We start from the raw sequence: 17,560 nt of genomic DNA on the forward strand, positions 1-17,560 counted from the left end.
GGTACCAGCCTTTCCCTGTCTTTAACAACCACAGGTTTGCACCAATCTCCTCATAGTGGATACCTTTGCAGGTCTGTGGTTCTTTATTTCTGCCAGCATGACAAGATGCAGGAGGCTTAGTACCATACACATCAACTCTGTTGGAAAGCTTCTGGCACCTTCCTCCTCCTTTGACTAAGCAGAACCCACAATTTTCAGATTACCTGAATCCTGTATTTTAGGTTGTATCCAAATACAGTGAGATGTCTCACCAAGACACAAAGGTATTTCCAAACTATCACACATATTTGAACAGGTCATAGCCTCTCCCTTGATTATTACGCAGCAATCTGAAGTCATGTTTTCTAAACGCCAATTACGTACCACAACACATGGTAAACAGCAAAACAAATATCCACTGTCAGAGCCTAGACATAATGGCCGTGATGAAATAATGTGCTGGTTACGTGGAATAGGCTTTCCCCATAGGCCTGCAGTTGATTGAAAACACTGCTGGAGACTTCTTAAGCAGCCATGAAAAACAGGGTATAGGTTTCCAAATACTGCCTTCCTTTTAGCAAATAAAATAAGCTTATTGAAATAAAGTCCTTTTTGTAGAAGATAAAAAGGATGCAAATGTGAAGCTTGTTACCCTTATCAGCATTCATGCTGGACCACTTTCTGTCTTCAAAGTTGAAAGCAACTAGAATTATGCACACCACCTCAAAACATGACCCAGATTTTATAGTGGTGGTTTGTATGTTGGTATTGAAAATAAGAAATTTGCCTTTTGCTTGCTCTGAAAAATACTGTTTGAAGCATAATCTTGAATTTTAAAGGAAATAATCCAAGTGTAGATTTATGGGATGCAGAATGGAAGCAGGAAGAAAAGGCTTCCTGTTTCATGACCATAATTTATTTGATGTGGCCAAGAATAAGTAGTAATACAGCACCCCTTCCTGCCTTCTCTTTCCCCCATTCCTGCCCTCAGTTGTCTGAGGATTTTATGTTCCAACTGTAAGTAATAAGTCGATTTTTCAAGAGGCAGATGTTCCTGTGCAAATGGGCTATAAACAGCCATTCCTACACAGTTCTAGTCTTCTGAACCCAAATTTATAATGGCAAAAAGGAAGCAAACTATTTTCATGTAAATTAGAAGAGATTGTACTGAGAAGTAAATTCCTAATGATACATCAAACCATGCCAGACACCAGGGCATACTAATTTGTTGCTGCCTTCAATAACAGCTAGGAATAGCTTTTGTTATCGCTAAAGCATAGTTAGTGCTTTGTTCAGGATGTTTGAGTTTGTAAACAAAACTCACCACTGTAACCAAACAAGTTAGAAACTTTTCTCATACATGTTCAGCAACTTTGAGTTTTAAAACTGAACTGAGAACTGACTGAATAGCTTTTATATTCAGCACATTTCTCACCGCAGACGGGAGTCCTCAGAAATTTAGTTACAATTTGTCTGTTAGTTTGAAACCTCTTTGTAACTCTAGGTTTGTCAATGTATTGAAAACATCTCTCACTATTACCATGCGAATCAATAAAAACAACTACTTCTGTTCCCTTACAGCTTCAACACTGGCTAACAATATGACAACCAACAGATTGAGGAAAAAGCCAATATGTTAAGCTAAACTGAGAATACAGAAAAGTCAAGTTCAAAGCTCCCTCGATTATGCTTGGACCAGGCTGGCTCAGAGCTTATCTACTGACTCTTTGAGGGAAGACATCTGTTCTCTGTTCTCAATGCCTCCCTTCTATTACTTGGCTTCAAATGATCTTTAAAGACTCAGTTTAATTTTTCTTACATCCTTTGGTGCCATGAGATCCCTACATGACCAAAACTTGTGAGTTTTGCTATTGGCAGAAGTGGAGGAGGGGGGAGCAGACAAAAAAGCAATTAACGTAAGTTAAATGCTCTTTTATTGTGAAGAAGTGAATTAAACTTCTCTGACAGTAATAATTACTTCAGATAATCATGTCACGACCTATTTTAAACCAACAACACCTGAACGTTCTTAGATCTAAGGAAAGAATACATCTCAATTATGAGGAAAGAGCAATTTTAACTATGTGCTAAAGTCATTAGCTTTCTTGCCATACTATCCTTTGGGATATGAGTTTGCATCCTTCTGAAGTGAAGACTCTGCTTCATTTTCAGTGGCTTGTTATTAGTTTCTTCTCTTGGTGAAGAAGGTTGTCTTTCCTGTATATGTCCATGCCATTTTTTGTCCAGTTTAATTATACAAGCTGAAGAGCAGCAAGAACAGAATTCCTGTTACAGCTACCACACTGTACTTAATGAAAAATATATTCCCTTATACTAACAATTGAAATGGCTTTATCATATGATCCACACTGCACAGACTTTTTCAGCCAAGTGTGAAAGTGACATGCAAATAGAAAGATTTTAAGCTTTTTTTGTTATATTTTGTTCCAGATAAAGAATTTAAAATACATAAGGAGAGACAATAATTTTTAGAATTAAATAATCTACCCAGAGGCACAAAATACCAAACTTTGGCTTTATTCTCCAGCTGTGAACATGCTATTATTATAATTTAACCTGGATTCATCTACCAAAATATATTAAGATTGTGTTGAGTAATTTAGAAGGATATTTTAGGCATACTCAGCTCTATTCCAGCTCTTCTCTCTGGTAGTATTATGCAAGGTAGAAGATACAGAACAAACTCTGCATTTGGGTGCTGTTCTTATCCTGTGGTCACTTACCGCTGTGTAGTATCTTCCCAGTGATCACCAGATTCAGTAGCTTTAAGTTATTTCTTGTACTTACTTATCACTAGATCTACAGTAATTTTCAGTGGCAGTAGCTACTCAGCTGAACCCAGTCTAGAGTTTACCTCTGGACCTTACCTCTGAATTTTTTTGCCTCTTATACATTCAATTCAGCTTGTCTTTGAAATTTATGTAGTTCTTCCTCTTTTTAAAAACACCATTTAAAAGGATGGGACTTTTTATTTATAAAACAATTTCTGTGGAGTTTTTTTTCCTTTCTTAAAATAGACCAGTTTAAAAGTCCCAAGTGACTTTGGCCTTTCCCATTTTAACACTAATTTTTGTTCAGAATAATGGAAGGGAAGTTTCTCTCCTTATTCATCCTTTTCCTCCAACATAATCAATACTTCAGAATTTTACCAAATATTGTCCTTTTCTTAAAGAGTTCCTGTAATAAACAGTAGTTTTATTTAAACAGGTTTTAAAACCCAAAGGATACTTTCTTCTAATTTTAAAGGAAGTCATATTTTCTGGCCCAGCTGATGGCCGGTAGCTGTTTAAACCATATTATTAAATATATTTTGATAATAAAGGAATTTCAAATGTTGCAGTTCTAGTTCTGTAATTACACAGGAGGCCAAACAGTGAAAATATGTTGAGGGCTTCAAAAAAGCCATCCCACCAACTTCATATCTAATCCCGTTTTTATTGTTTGCTAAACTACATGAGAATCTTTTTGTTCTTATAAAGCTTATTTTTCAATAATACAGCTGTTTCAGTAACTGGCTTAACATGGCTAAAAAGCTTCTTAGCATAGATACGCACCAAGTTTTGAAACTCTTGGGGGCTCTTCAACGTGGAGCTTTAATAGCTTGTCACATTATACACTGTTTGATTTGCTTATGATTGGAAATGCTAACAACCTGCATCAATGTTCACTGGTGACGCACCCCATCGCTACTATCCGTATAGCATAACCCATGCAGGAAAAGTTACGTTTCATCACCACTCTGAAATAGGAGCAATGCTATCTTAACAGGGGAGTGAAATCAACTTTACCTAGCATATTAGGGTTTGATTGTATTTTTAATACCAACTCCCAAGGCAATTACCTACTACATTGTTTTTATTTCTATTACCGTATAACTTCCTAGGTTTAGTGTAGTATTTATAGCTCAGGACACCACTGCACTATTGCCATCTTGTTCTGAGATTTTATAGCCAAAGAACTTGCAATCTATAGAGGAGACAACAGGCAAATCAGAGAAAGCAGGAATCTTATTACCAGAAATAGCCTGAAGAAAAAGAAAGATAATACACATTGCATGACCACACATCCAGGCTTTAAGTTCAAGATGTTACCCAAAGGAAGTCTCCCCAAAAATAATACTTGTCCCAGAGATGAAGAACAATGTCTTCAATTCTCCACAGAATAAGATGCTCAACTACCTCATGCCTCTTGGACAATAAACAATGCCATTTGACATCCATTCAAATGACAAATATCTTTGTGAAGACCAGGTTATTATATCCTTTTCCTCCACTCAATGTTATGGTACAGACAGTCCAATAAGAAGCCACAGCTCTGGCACCAAGCTCCTCTTAGGCACCTACTTTGAGCTCCTGAATACATTTTCAGTATGGAAAATGTCAAACGCCACTAAGATACTCATCTCCTTTCAGTCCAACCACTTGTTTTAAAAAAAATGTTCACACAGTCAGGTCCTTGTCACCCATGTAGTTCAACTGCAAGTCTTCCCTCACTCAGTCTTGAATTTTCAGCCAGACAGCTCACACTTTCCCTCAGCTTTACCTACTGTGGGAACAGACCCACTACAGCGAATGGTGCTCTCCCAGCTATCCACATAGCATGGCAAGGATATGCCAACGGAGTAGGCATCCCACTTCCAAAAGAAGAAAAAAATTTTTTTATACAAACTTATTCAAGATACAGTATCATCTGCTTACTAATTATGTTGGCTGCTTTGGTAGGAAGAATTTAGTGAATCAATTAAGTAGCTCATCTGACAATTCTAGAAAATACTTTCTTGAAAGCCTTTTTTTAATCTGATAAAGGAAGCAGCTGTCATACGTTAGCATCTCTCTTCTGACCTTCCTTTCTGCCAGCGAAAAAGACCTGCCTGTGATCCATATCGTCTCCTGAAGCCACAGAAAGTTAGTTAGCACCAAGGAAAGAGATCGATCGTTTTCTTCGCACCCCTCCTGCTGTCACTCAGCAGGATGATTCTTCATATACTTGGTACTGCTCTAAAGCTACATTACTAAAAATCCAAAGATTTAGATTTGTGTTAGAAACAGTAGGTCTTTCATGGGCAACAGTCCAAAAAGGACTAGTGCTTTAGTGTTCAGCGCCCGTTTGAACCATATCTTTTCTGCCAGTCCTTCTTGTGTTCTGTCATGTTCCGAGGCATACACCCTGGCAACACTTGAAAGACATCTTACCATAGTGAGGGATTTTGCAGGAAATCCAGGATCAAACACGATTATTTTAAATATAGAATGTAGGAGAAATACTTGGCTGTTAGTATTGTACATTCCCTAACTGCACGTGCAATGTATGTTGTATGTAATTTTCCCAGAGGAAATTTCCTATAATTGGTCATTTCTTCTCAGCAAAATACCATTTAAATGTTATTATTTAAAAAGGTCAAGACCAAACATTTTGTATATACATCCACTTCTTATGCTATTGTTTTGACATGAATTAAGTTTATTTTGTACTGTTAGGTTGTAGGAGGCCACAAAGAATTCTTTTGCTTTTATTGTCTCTTTTGCAGTTCTTCCGATTCATACAGCATTAATTAGCAGATACTTGCTTTTACGGGAGTAGATAATTTTCATTCATATCCTGGACTGATTCATTAAGCTTCACAAGACATTGGCAAACATTTAAGAATTTCTTTCCTAAGAACCATATTTAACTATATTTAAACTATAGATGAGCAATTTCAAAACAGATGAGGCTTACAAATACCGTATTTTCAGTGCCCTGTTAAAAAATTTTAAAATGGGCCTGAAGGACTTGGACCTAGGACAATTATCACAGATCAAACAAACAACAGTATATGATCTACCTGCAGAAACGATATGTGTACTCTGAGCCTCTCAGAACAGTAAAATAGGGTATGTTTGTTCTAATACACTTTATTTTCTCAGGGCTCAGAATATTTATGGTCCACAGATCAGCACACATGCAAGAACACAATCTCCTTAAGTTAAAGGCCAGTATGTTTCAAATTAGACCCTTGAACAAATCGGAGTCTTTTGGCTATAGCACAGGGAGACAGATCTTCTGGAAGCACCTCCAGAAAGGCTCCTCCGAAGGAAAACACTTTTTCAGTCTGCTTCCTCTGACTCACACCCACATTCCTGTTAGTGACTTTCAGCTAGTGGAAAGTTAAGCTGTTAGAATGTGAAGCTAAATGGTTTATAATACATCACAGAAGTCAAAAACAAGACCTTGAAGAGCCCTTACTAGATTCGTATCTACATACAAGCTGAAAATAGCATATGGACTATTTTAAGCAAAGCAGGCCAGAAATCACCGTACAGGACTGAATCTGTGAGCTGCTTGGACATTTGAATTTTTACAGATCTTCATTTACTAAACTAATATTAGCTGGTACATGAGAAAGCCAGCCACATTCTGGCTTTCTTTAGGAAAAAGGTACACTAGTACAGGATACTGCAAAACAATCTGAAAAAGTTTTCAGAACATAATTTACAGAAGCCTTCAGTTAACCCTGTTACATCTGTGACCTTGCATCACTGAGTTTCAGAGAGGATCATATACAGGGAATAGCTGTATCTCAGACATCCATGTTTGAGTGTTTCTGCGCTGTGGAAAGCAGGTTTTTGTTCTACCATTTCAGTCTGTTGTAACTCAGACTTTAATGGGAACATTTCACCAAGCACTCGCCCCCCCCTCTTATCCATATTCTCAAAGGGCAGTTTTTGCTGACAGACAGCCAAGACCACTCAGACTGACCAAGCAGACATGCATGTGTTCCTTAGCTGTGACTAGATGGAAAATTACACAGTTTTGCCTGCTTAAGCTTAGCTGGCTTAGCAAGACTTGTAAGCCATGCCATGCACAGGGAAACTTTTCCTAGGCCAAAAAATTTCAGATTGTTCCAAATAAAAATTAAATCAACATAGGACCAAGATCCTCAGCTGGTGATTAATTTGTACAGTGGTACTGTTCACTGCCTGAGACTGAATTATAGATGCATCTACGTGCATCAGAGATTGCTACAGAGAACTGGATGGCCGATAAAGACATTTCAACCAGGAGAAAAACGTAACAGTGTAATATAGCTGGTTTAAGTACTGAATTTAATCCATTTTTCTTCACCATTTAAAAACAGAGTATGGTTAGACAAACTGCAATCACTGTATGACTGACCAAGCAGAAGCATGCAAACACAAGACAGCCAGAACACTAAGCAACACAGATATCATGACTGTATTCAGTGAAACTGTCCTACCTAGAACATCATGTAGGTGTCAATGCAAGTGGCTGAGGGGGCAGGATCGAGGAGGGGAGAAAGCTGCCAGGCTTAAGTCTCAGTCCCACAGCGCAATGTGTAACTTAACCATTACTGCCTTTAGTTTTCATGTTGAGAACGTTGCTTGCGCCTTTTTTGCCTAAGCACTGACAGCAAGACTGGGCCACCTGTGTGCTTTGCTTTCCTCCTTTCTAAAGGTGTTTCTTTAGCTGCCATACTAAACTAATCTTGCTTAATTTCTTTAATAAGGGAACAGAATAAATTCAGTGAATTAAGAAAATTACTAAGCCTTAAGCTGGCTCTCTTTTGAAGGTGTCATGTTGTTTCTTGGTCACTGCCAAGAGGCCTCAAACTTGCAGGTGACCTGCATTTGTAATTTATGTTGCACTCTCTCCGTGAACCTGTCTGCAAGACTCAGCTTTTGTTTGCTGTGGGTAGTATCAGTTACAAAGGGAGAACCTCCAAGTAGTACATTTTGAAAATAACTTCTAATAGGTCTGATGAAGAATTGCCTTACAACTAAAAACTTTATAGCGAGCATTTACTTGGTTTACACCAGTGTTTTACTTAATTTTTAATGCCTTTTTATAGCAGTGACTAGACCTTACCTTACATAAGGGTACCTCTGTATAGGAAATATTTTAATATTTTTACCAGTTTTTTTAATTTTCATAGAATATAAGTGTATATTGTAAGGCGAGAAATTCAACTTTGATGTAACAAGGTTATCACAAGACCTATTTCTCCATTATAAGATTTTGTAGTCAGCCAGTCTAGTTCAATAATTTGTTGGCCTTTGATTATAAATGTAAAAATGTGATAAAGGAGAATAGAACATTATCTACAGCTAATGCACATTGTAGCACAATATTCTCCATTGCTGCCTTAATCTCATAAAAGGAAGTCATGCGTTTTTAATTTATATTCTTAAAAAAAAAGCAAAAAAATCCAAAGCATCTTTTGGCTGCAATTTTGTGTTAGACAACTTCACATGAAACCAAATGTGTTAGTGTCCAGTAGGTCTACTTCCAAAGCAAGAGATCATATTGCAGTTTTCAGGAAAAAGTTTTCATGGAGTTAAAAACTTGCCACTAGTAAAAATACTCTCCAAAGTGCCCCAGTGACCAAAAGTGTCCAAACACAGCCACCACACTTCCATGCCCGATTTCATTAATTGTGCAACCTGCAGGTCCATTTGCCTTTTTTTTTTTTTTTTTGTTAAGTCTTTGGTTATCTGGGGGAAATGGCATTTCATTTTTTTTTTAAAAGGTTGGTTGTTTTTTGGTTTTGGTTTGTTTTTTTTTTTTTTGAAAGGGAGACACCTACATGCCCATGTGTGTAATTAGAAACTACATTTCTTATAAATATGGATGTGTGTGATGTGTGCTGGTTAACTATACTTAAAATGCTGATAAAGGTGGTGAATGTAAAGTATTTGTCCTCATTCCTCTGTCTTTCTGTGCTCAGTGTAAATAAGAACTGTTTTAAGCTGTGCATTAATGTAACAGATTATTCCAATATTGTGTATAAAATTATTTAAATAAAATCTGACAAATATGCACATAAAAAGAGTATAAAGAAAGATCTTATGTACCAAGAATTTACTTATGACAGTGAATTAAAAGCTGAAATGAAAGTTTTGCCTCTCGTCCATACTATTCTCAGCTAAAACTTCATGGTGACAGCTGGTCCTTGGTTCTGCAGCGATGTCCCCAGCAGTGGCATACTTGCCCCCCAGGGACAGGCATTTCTGGAGCAGGAGTGCTTGACAGCAGTGTGGAAAGGGCCTCTAGAAACCAGTCTTGAACTGACTCTAAAAGACTAGCAGACAACTAAAACCAAAAGCCCAAAAGCAGTACCCCTATATAGCTCTCAACCTTCACAAAACAGTTCACATCCTTTCACTGTCCAGTGGATTAATTCCTACATTTGAACTCCTTTCAGGAATGCAATTACAGTGATGCAATGAAGCTTTCACAACCACACATTGAAAGGAAATTATCAAGACCTTTCAGGAACATGAACCAAAATGCATAGTACAAAAGTTGTAATTCCCCAAGGCTACATTGTTTTCCTTTTTACAAGCAATTCCCTTTGCCTCATTAACTTTGCCATATGTAGTAATAGCTATAATAGATTATTCTTAATTTATGGGTCAGCCAGGAAAAGGCTACTCTTATCTGACATGAAAGAAGAATAGATAACAATGACAAACCATTTTCTTATATTTCCACATGGGACATAAGAAAATGATGAGAGGCACTATTTCCAAAGGTATATTTTGTTAGGCAATCTCAATTACCTACATACAAATTTCATACTTGGCACATACCGAGAATAATCTACTTCCCTCAGCACTTTTTTTTTTTAAACAGATCTCAGTATTATTAAGGTACATCCTTCAATTTTTTATATACCTCTACTACCTTCAAGCAAGTAAGAAAAATATGGTTTAAATTATTTTTTAAAACATCTGAAAAACTGAATAATGAATTTCTGTATGTCAGTTCTTATTAATGTAAAACACTTTAAACCACGAATTAGTATTAAAATAATCCAAAGGTAATTAATTTCAAAAAGTTTCAAGTGTTTCACAGATGTTTCTTTATACTGTTTTGCTGTTCACCCCAAGCCTGTTCACAAAATTTTCATTTTTCACTACTCTTCAATCTCCTATTTACTATTTTCACCAAGCTTCAGCTAATTGGTAAGTCTTTTAGACTCAGCATTAGCATGCTATTACGAAAGTAAAACAACGCAGGACTTACTTAAAATAATAAAGCAATTTTGTCCTCAAGCCAAGTTTCCTATTTGCTTTTGAATAACTATATCATCTCTTCTGATATTCCCCTGATTTACTGGAAAAGCAGGAACTTCAGTTACATCCTTTGTCAACAACCAAAATAGAAGAGGCAAATCAGGTACCAGTGCTGCTAGTAGTAAAAACAGTTGCTTCAGCATCTCCGATTCTTCAGCATTTCAGATTCATACAAGTACACATGAAATTCCAATTTCCCCTCTTACCTAAGCTAATATTTATAACTTACATTAATTTAAAATGCAGAAGCACAACAAAAAATTTATCTTTTAAAGGAAAATTGAAGGTTGGGGAAGTCAGAATACATCTGATTTTTTTTTATTGTGACACAAATCAACAATGCTGCCAAAAAGTTAAAATACTACACTCATAAATGCAGAAATAATGAAGAGAGAAAAAATGATGTGATGTGTAAATACAAGTAACTTTTTTAAAAAAAGTTCAAAGACAACCAGTTTAGCCTTTTTTTTTAAACTAAAAATATAATGCTATAATTGAGACACAGCCAGAAATGTTCACTTGCATAATCCATCAATGTGGAATTCCAGTAATAAATCAAAAGTAATTCAGGAACAGTAGAAAACAGAAAGGCACTCTGCTTCCTCAACTGTAAAAACAGCAATAATACTGCATCTCTCCATAAATTTTGCAAGGTCTTGGACAGACCTGAGCAATGGTATACACAAGCCAAATATTTACTCTTCACTCTTACAGATACTAAGAAGTTACTAAAGCACAAATAAACCCCAGAATTTTTTACCCTCCTATAAACTCTCCTACATTTTGAAAATAAATTTGTCTTAGCTTTCATTCACTTCTGTATTGAAGAGTATTCTTTTAAACTCACGACTTTATATCATTCAAGTGCAAAAGCACTTTGCTTTTGTAAGTGTCTGCATTTTACATGGTTCTGAAAGTTACCTCAACAATCTTTTCTGACAAAACTATCTGCTGCTGCCTGCTTCCGATTCTCCCAATCCAGTCCTACACCTGCTCCTCTTCCTCCTAGTTTCTTCAGCACTATTTTCAGCGTCACCTATGAATTTTGTGGGGATTTTAGTACCCTCCTGAAAGCAACCAAGTAGCCTCTTCATGCCTTTATCTTCCTAACACCCTCATAAGAGCATGTTATTAGCACCACTTACAGAAGCCCAAGGCAGAAAAAGGTCCAGATCCACAAGATACACCTTGGAGATGCCTTGGCTCACAATCTCACAAGTCCATCACCTCTTCTCAGAGACCTTCCTCTCCAAGAATGTTCTCCCCACCCACATATACAGGAAGCTTACTGCTTAACTCCATACTGCAGATTCCAGTCTAAGAGTCAAGAACTGAAGAACTATGCCTTGGGGATGCTAAGCCCCTTCATGGGTCCTGCCCTCAAACTTGGCCAAAGTTGCAAAACAGATAACCTCTCACAAGGCCAGTGACACACTTGCAAAATCACTGTGTAATACAGACTAGAAAAAGAATGGCCAGTCACAACCCTTCAGCTGATCTATCAACCACTGCAGCTATCAAGTTATATGCCGCTGTTGCTCTATCATGCAACATATCTATCTATCATGCTTCTAGATGAAAGTTAAGAAACATGCAAGATTGGATCAGGTATCCACCTATGTATTTAAAGTGCTGTGAATATAAAAGATTAAACTGAACTTAGAGAAGGAGTCACATACAGAGTGACTACTACAGTTTTCTTCTTACATCAATATAATCTTTCCCTATGTGATCACAATTTATCATCGAACCATTTCCCAGAAAATCATCTTTATACTCTTGCTAACAGGTTAATAATTCTTTTATTAATAGGTCAGAATAGGTCAGTGTCCACTGTGTTCCTTCAGAATACAGGAATAACAGCACACCATAAGTTTATAGGCCCAGGCAGCAGGTACATCCAAATAGTATTTTCCACCGAATTATTCTGGATATCAGATTATGTTTAACATTAGCATTCTGAAGCACAGTTCTCTCAGATTTCATAGTAACAGGACAAGGAACCAATCTTCTGGTCTTATAAGAAGCTCATTAAATTTAGCTATCCACTTCAGCCAACAATGGAAATCTGAAACTAGCATGGACCCAATTAAAAGAGCAATATCATTTACATAAGCATACACAAATAAGCCTCTGAAGGGAACAGCCATCATATCTTCCACTTGCACATTCAAAATAAACTGACACATTCTAGGGCCGCATAAGTTTATATCCACCCCAAAAAAATGTTATGCCAAATGCAACCATAATCTGCATGGCTGCTTTTACTACAGACTGGAAAACATCAGTTGTGGGCAGATGTACAAACAGAATGTGATGAGATGTGACAGAAATATACACAGCTCATGCCATGACTAAATAAATTATTATGCTAGATTATTTTCAGAATTACTTTTGCAGGATAATTTTGTTAGACAATTCATTTTCTTCTGACTTAAACACTAAGTTTTAAATGTCTTAAAAATTCACAGAAAGTCTCATATCCAGACATTACCATTCTAAAGTCTTGAAGTACATAAGAAAAGAAAAGCTGAGGGTTAAAAATACAGAAATGTTCCATCCTGGTGGAACAGAATTGTGTATTCATACCACCTAAGACAAGGCAGAAAATATACAAAATGAAAGTTAAACCCAAACATTTCTATAGGAGAATATTTTTCAAACCCAAGAAATAAATACACATTAAAATAAACAGAATTTCCAGCTTGATTGCCTTATATCCCAAGGAGGGGTGAAAGAACAAGACAGAAAAGAATGAAAATATTCAGCAAGACAGAAAAGAATGAAAATATTCAGCATTTACAACTAAAAGGCTTTTCTTTTTATTTAGTCAGATTCAAAATAGATGAAAACCAAAATTAAACCAGGTTTGAAATCTACCCATCAAACAAATTTAGATCAGTCTGTGGGTACTAGCCACTTTGAAAACCACTGTTCCAGCTTTTACAAAGTTGAAGACATATGCTGCTCTGTCTTCTCATTTATGGAAGTGAAATACATGAGAAGTACAGCTTCGTACAAAATCAACAACAGGTAAAAACTGAGATATTCTAGAAAATATAGAGAACATTCTAGAGAAGTTCTTGCAGAACTGAAATAACTACAAATAGCTTCAATTTTCAAACACCAGGAGTGATTCTTCAGCTAACAGCTCCTAATCTATCCTGAAATTCTGAAGAATTTGTGAAAGTGAAAACATGAATGGTTAAGCTAGGATGGCTCATCAAATATTTCAGCAATTCAGAAGCTTGATACATCTTGCAAATTAAACAAACATGAATAGCAAGTGTGTTTTCAAACATCAAAATAATTATTTTTTTTTTATTTATTATTCTATATGGTGTCCGTAAGACGCCAGAATAACACAAGGATTCATAAGTAACAAAATAATTCTTTACAGGCATACACTCTACCAATCAATGTTTCAACAGAATGGCTCATCAGGGTAAGGGAGATGATCTTTTCTGAAGTACTTTAAAATCAGTGGATGAAAAGTGCTCTGTAAAGCTAAGCATTATCCTTACTGTATGTGTTTAGATTTTCATAATACTGGCTGATCTTTTTCAGATCATTACATCTTACACAATGCCGATTCACATTGGCTTGGGCAGAAATTCAGCCAAATAGATCCAAAGCCTACTTGACATTCAAAACTCAGCAAGCTAGTAACAGGAAACAATTTTTGGCCAGAAGACGACAAGTAAATTATATAAACCTTTAGTCTTCAAGAATTCCTGCATTTTTTTTCTTAATTTAAAAAAATATAATAAATATGTTTGAAATTCTTTGCAAACAAACTGTTCTTTTTATTTGAGGTTTTTATTGTTACGGAAGAAAAATATTCAAATAGTTATAGTTGGAACATGCAATAAGAAAGCAATTTTTTCAATGTATTGAAGTTAGATGATCTTTACAGATACACAAGTGCACTTCCCATAAGAGTACAGAAAAGCTCGGTGCTTCAAATTTCAATCATCTAACTGCCAGATTTTCTAGAGGAACAAGTGGAATCTATTGTTCGTGACTTTTTTCCTAGTACAAAAATATAGTTAAATTCTAACCACACATACTAAAACAGCTAATAAACTTTTTTATTTATATAAACTGACTTCTGTATGAACTTAATTTCCTACCTGTTCCAACTACAGCACAGTAGAATTTTAATTGACATATGCATCACTACCTTGCTTTGAGTCCATTCTAGAAAAACAAAACCCCAGGGCACCAAACGAGCATACCATGCTGCAGAAACATGGGCTATTGTGTTTATATCTGTTGATGTTGTCAGCTCCAAGTGTTTGCCTGCTTCATTCTAAAATGTTTTTCTGTCTCCCGAGCCCATTTCCTGTTCTGATACAATAATTGTAAAACCAAACTACCTTAAAGAAAAGTAACCTGTTCCTCTGATGCTCAGATCACAGTCAGATGAACTTTGTGACTTCTTGTGATGACCCTGCTTATCACACACGCAAGCACTGCAGTTTGATGCTCATTACACTTCTGCTGTCTCCACTATAAAACATGAAAGGAAATTCTCTGAAAAATGTTTGCTGAATAGTTTACTCCTCTAACTCCCACATACCACTTGTCATATTTTCCTTCAAGCTTTCACAGTAACATCACTTCCAAAGGACAATTAGAGCAACTTCCTCCAAAATCAAATCTGTATCTACTCCCCAGAAAAGCATGAAATGTTTAAATAAGCAAGTATTTCCTCAAAACTACATTTAAGAATACAGCTTAGGTCACTGGAAAGATATAGTGTTGGGGGGGTTGATTAAATGTAGACACAGAAAACTAGAAGAAAAGGAGTCCCTGCTCCATAAATCACTTTGGAGTAAGCAGCACTTCAAATAACTTTGGAGACATAACTTTAATTCTCCCCTTCTCATGGTTTGCAATAAAGAATGAAAAGGCAGTAATTTTCTTCTTAAATGTACACGGTGTTGGTGGAAACATTTACACATTTTAAAGAACAGTTGCTCCACATTACACAAATCACCATCACCGAACCAAACTGGAAAGCTAAACACCAGTATCTGCTGGTCTTAATTTCTCCTTATACTCATAAGCAAACTAAAAGTTCAGCCACCTATGAATTCATCTCTTTTCAGTATCTTGTTAAAATCAAATTGTAAAGGTTGCTGTCATTTCAGGCAAAAATGTATGGTCAAGCCATCGATTTCCACTTTAGTAATGATCTAGTTCTCAAACCAACACTGACAGAAATAAACTTTAAACAAAATACATGACACTGCATATATTTTCAGAAAGCATCAGTGTTGGGGTTTTATTACTTGTAGTCACTGAGACTCAGAAGAAAACAAAACATAATTTAAGATCCTTACATAACACTGAAACATTTAAGATGAAAATCCTTTTTTACAATTTCCTTTCCTTCCGCAAGAGCCAGAAAAAAACAAGCAGGGAATATTGTTGGTCAACACCATTCATCTAAACTCATGATCACGTTTTCTGTAGACCAGTTTGTAAAACAATAATTCAAGTTGTCTTAACTAATTGACACACAATATTATTTCTGGTAAATGCATGTGATTAATGCTCAGAATTAGGTTTTCAGTTTTATCCAAATAAGTGCTTGCTTTCCACAATGAAAGTTACATGAAAAATACTGCTTCTACAGATATTTCTGCAAGAAACTATCTGCAACAACATTAACAAATGTGAACACAACAGTTTTTATAAACAGAGAACAAAACTGACGTTTTGGTCAAAGTGGTTATTCACTAACAGTGTTGGGAAATACTTGTTCAGCTGGGCTTTTGCAAGTCAAATAGCTTGGAGTACAACACTACAGGTTAGTTTTTGGTCCTCGTGACTATTTGCGTGGCTGACGTTGCTTTTCCAGTGCAGCAGAGGAGTGTTCTAGTCCCTCGGGAACTTCTGTGTTGTACACATCTGCACTTAAAAACCACTCCTGAAATCAAGTTTCATTACATGGTCCTTTATTCTAACACAGAAAATACTTTTTATTATTAAATGACTTTGTGGACTTTTCCTGTCGAACTGAATATGCAGAACTCGACCATTCCCGCAGTGAAGCCATTTTTGGAATTCACTGATTCTGGGCAGTTGAGAAACACACCAGGATCATGGAAGAGTCAGAGTATCTTTAAATTGAGTCTTAACTATGTGAATTCAAACAAGGACTAGGATTTTTCTGGTGAACAGTAGTACTGACATGTGACCAGTCATTTTCCAGGTCTGCTATGCTGCAGATGGTGAAAGATCAGCTACACTAGCCTAATTCATATGAGGATTCATTAGAGCCCTTGGAGACTGATTACACCCTTTTCTCTACATTGGTCAGCCTCAGTAAGCATAAGGCAGATGGAATTAAGGCCCCATTTGACCAATTAACTGCCAATTCTTCCACTTGAAAGATTAAGAGCAGTGAATAACATGTTTAAAGAGGTTGCCTTTTTAGTTCAGCATAATTATTTCCGTACAGAGAAAAAGATTTAACAGCTGAGCTTTAAAGTCAGAAGGAAGAAATATTTCCAACCTGAATGCTTCAACTCAGTAATTCCAACCCATTTCATGCAAGTATTTGTTCTTGTAATATTTGTACTTTAAAAAGACTGAATTTCATACAGAAGTAAGCTTGCAAAAAAACCTGGCTTGGCTTTTAAGGAAAAAATCCAATTTGTGTCACTGCTTTGTTTATTGTATAAACTTGACAAAGAAAAAGAGCATGTCTAAAGAAGGGATCATAACAGCTTGTTCTGTGTTACTTCCAAAGGATGATTATTCAGACATTCATGATCTAGACAAATCATTCCCTTACTAAAAGATGCATGTGACATCTACATATTCACTACAATGACAAACTATATCATTGTTAAAGAAATAAGATATTCACACATTTTTCTCAGCCATGCATGATAGTTCATCATATAGATGCAATGAGTAACTTTGAATCAAGCTTGTTCTCTGAAGATGTAATAACCAATTTTCAGATCCCATTAGATATAAACCACACACTGTAATCTGACTGCAACAGATTGCTTCTAAAGGTAATAGTTGTATTATGCTGCAGCAGATGTTTTATGAAAAAACATCAAAATCTAAAAAGTAACAATCCTATTTGCCAAATGATCAATTAAGCTTTGGACTGACAGTTTAATTTCAAGAACAGAATTGTCACCTACACAAAGTTACTAAGGTGCTTCCCAATGACTTTTCAAAATCAAAGCTTAGATCAGGGGACGTGAAATTAACATATACTTAAGAGAACACTGAGACAACCGTGAAATTGGTGTGAGTCATTACCTGCATATTCAACATTTTTTTGTACATTACAGAGTAGGACTCAATGAAAATAAAGAACGCTGGTTTGGTTGTTTGGGTTTTTTAAAATGTCTTGCTTTCGATTTTTCATCTATGTGCATACTCTCAACACACAAAGAGATTGCTGTATTTCTTACTCCCTGTATCCAATTGATAAATAGGTACTTGTACAG

General features: G+C 36.1%; 1 protein-coding gene and 1 long non-coding RNA gene across 4 annotated transcripts in view; one reads left to right on the plus strand and one right to left on the minus strand.

Annotated features, from left to right (window-relative positions):
• SLC6A2 (solute carrier family 6 member 2) overlaps positions 1–8,875 on the plus strand; it is a 78,615-nt gene extending 69,740 nt beyond the window's left edge. The window contains exon 14 of the mRNA XM_056360517.1: positions 1,561–8,875. Coding sequence (XP_056216492.1) covers positions 1,561–1,584 — 24 coding nt within the window. The 3' untranslated portion in view covers positions 1,585–8,875. The remainder of the gene's footprint in view (positions 1–1,560) is intronic.
• The window catches only part of LOC130159186 (uncharacterized), a 750,763-nt gene that overhangs the window by 704,416 nt on the left and 28,787 nt on the right, over positions 1–17,560 (minus strand). The gene's annotated exons all lie outside the window — the stretch shown is intronic.

Source organism: Falco biarmicus, chromosome 15 (assembly GCF_023638135.1).
Source record: "Falco biarmicus isolate bFalBia1 chromosome 15, bFalBia1.pri, whole genome shotgun sequence".
Classification (NCBI taxonomy): Eukaryota; Metazoa; Chordata; class Aves; order Falconiformes; family Falconidae; genus Falco; species Falco biarmicus.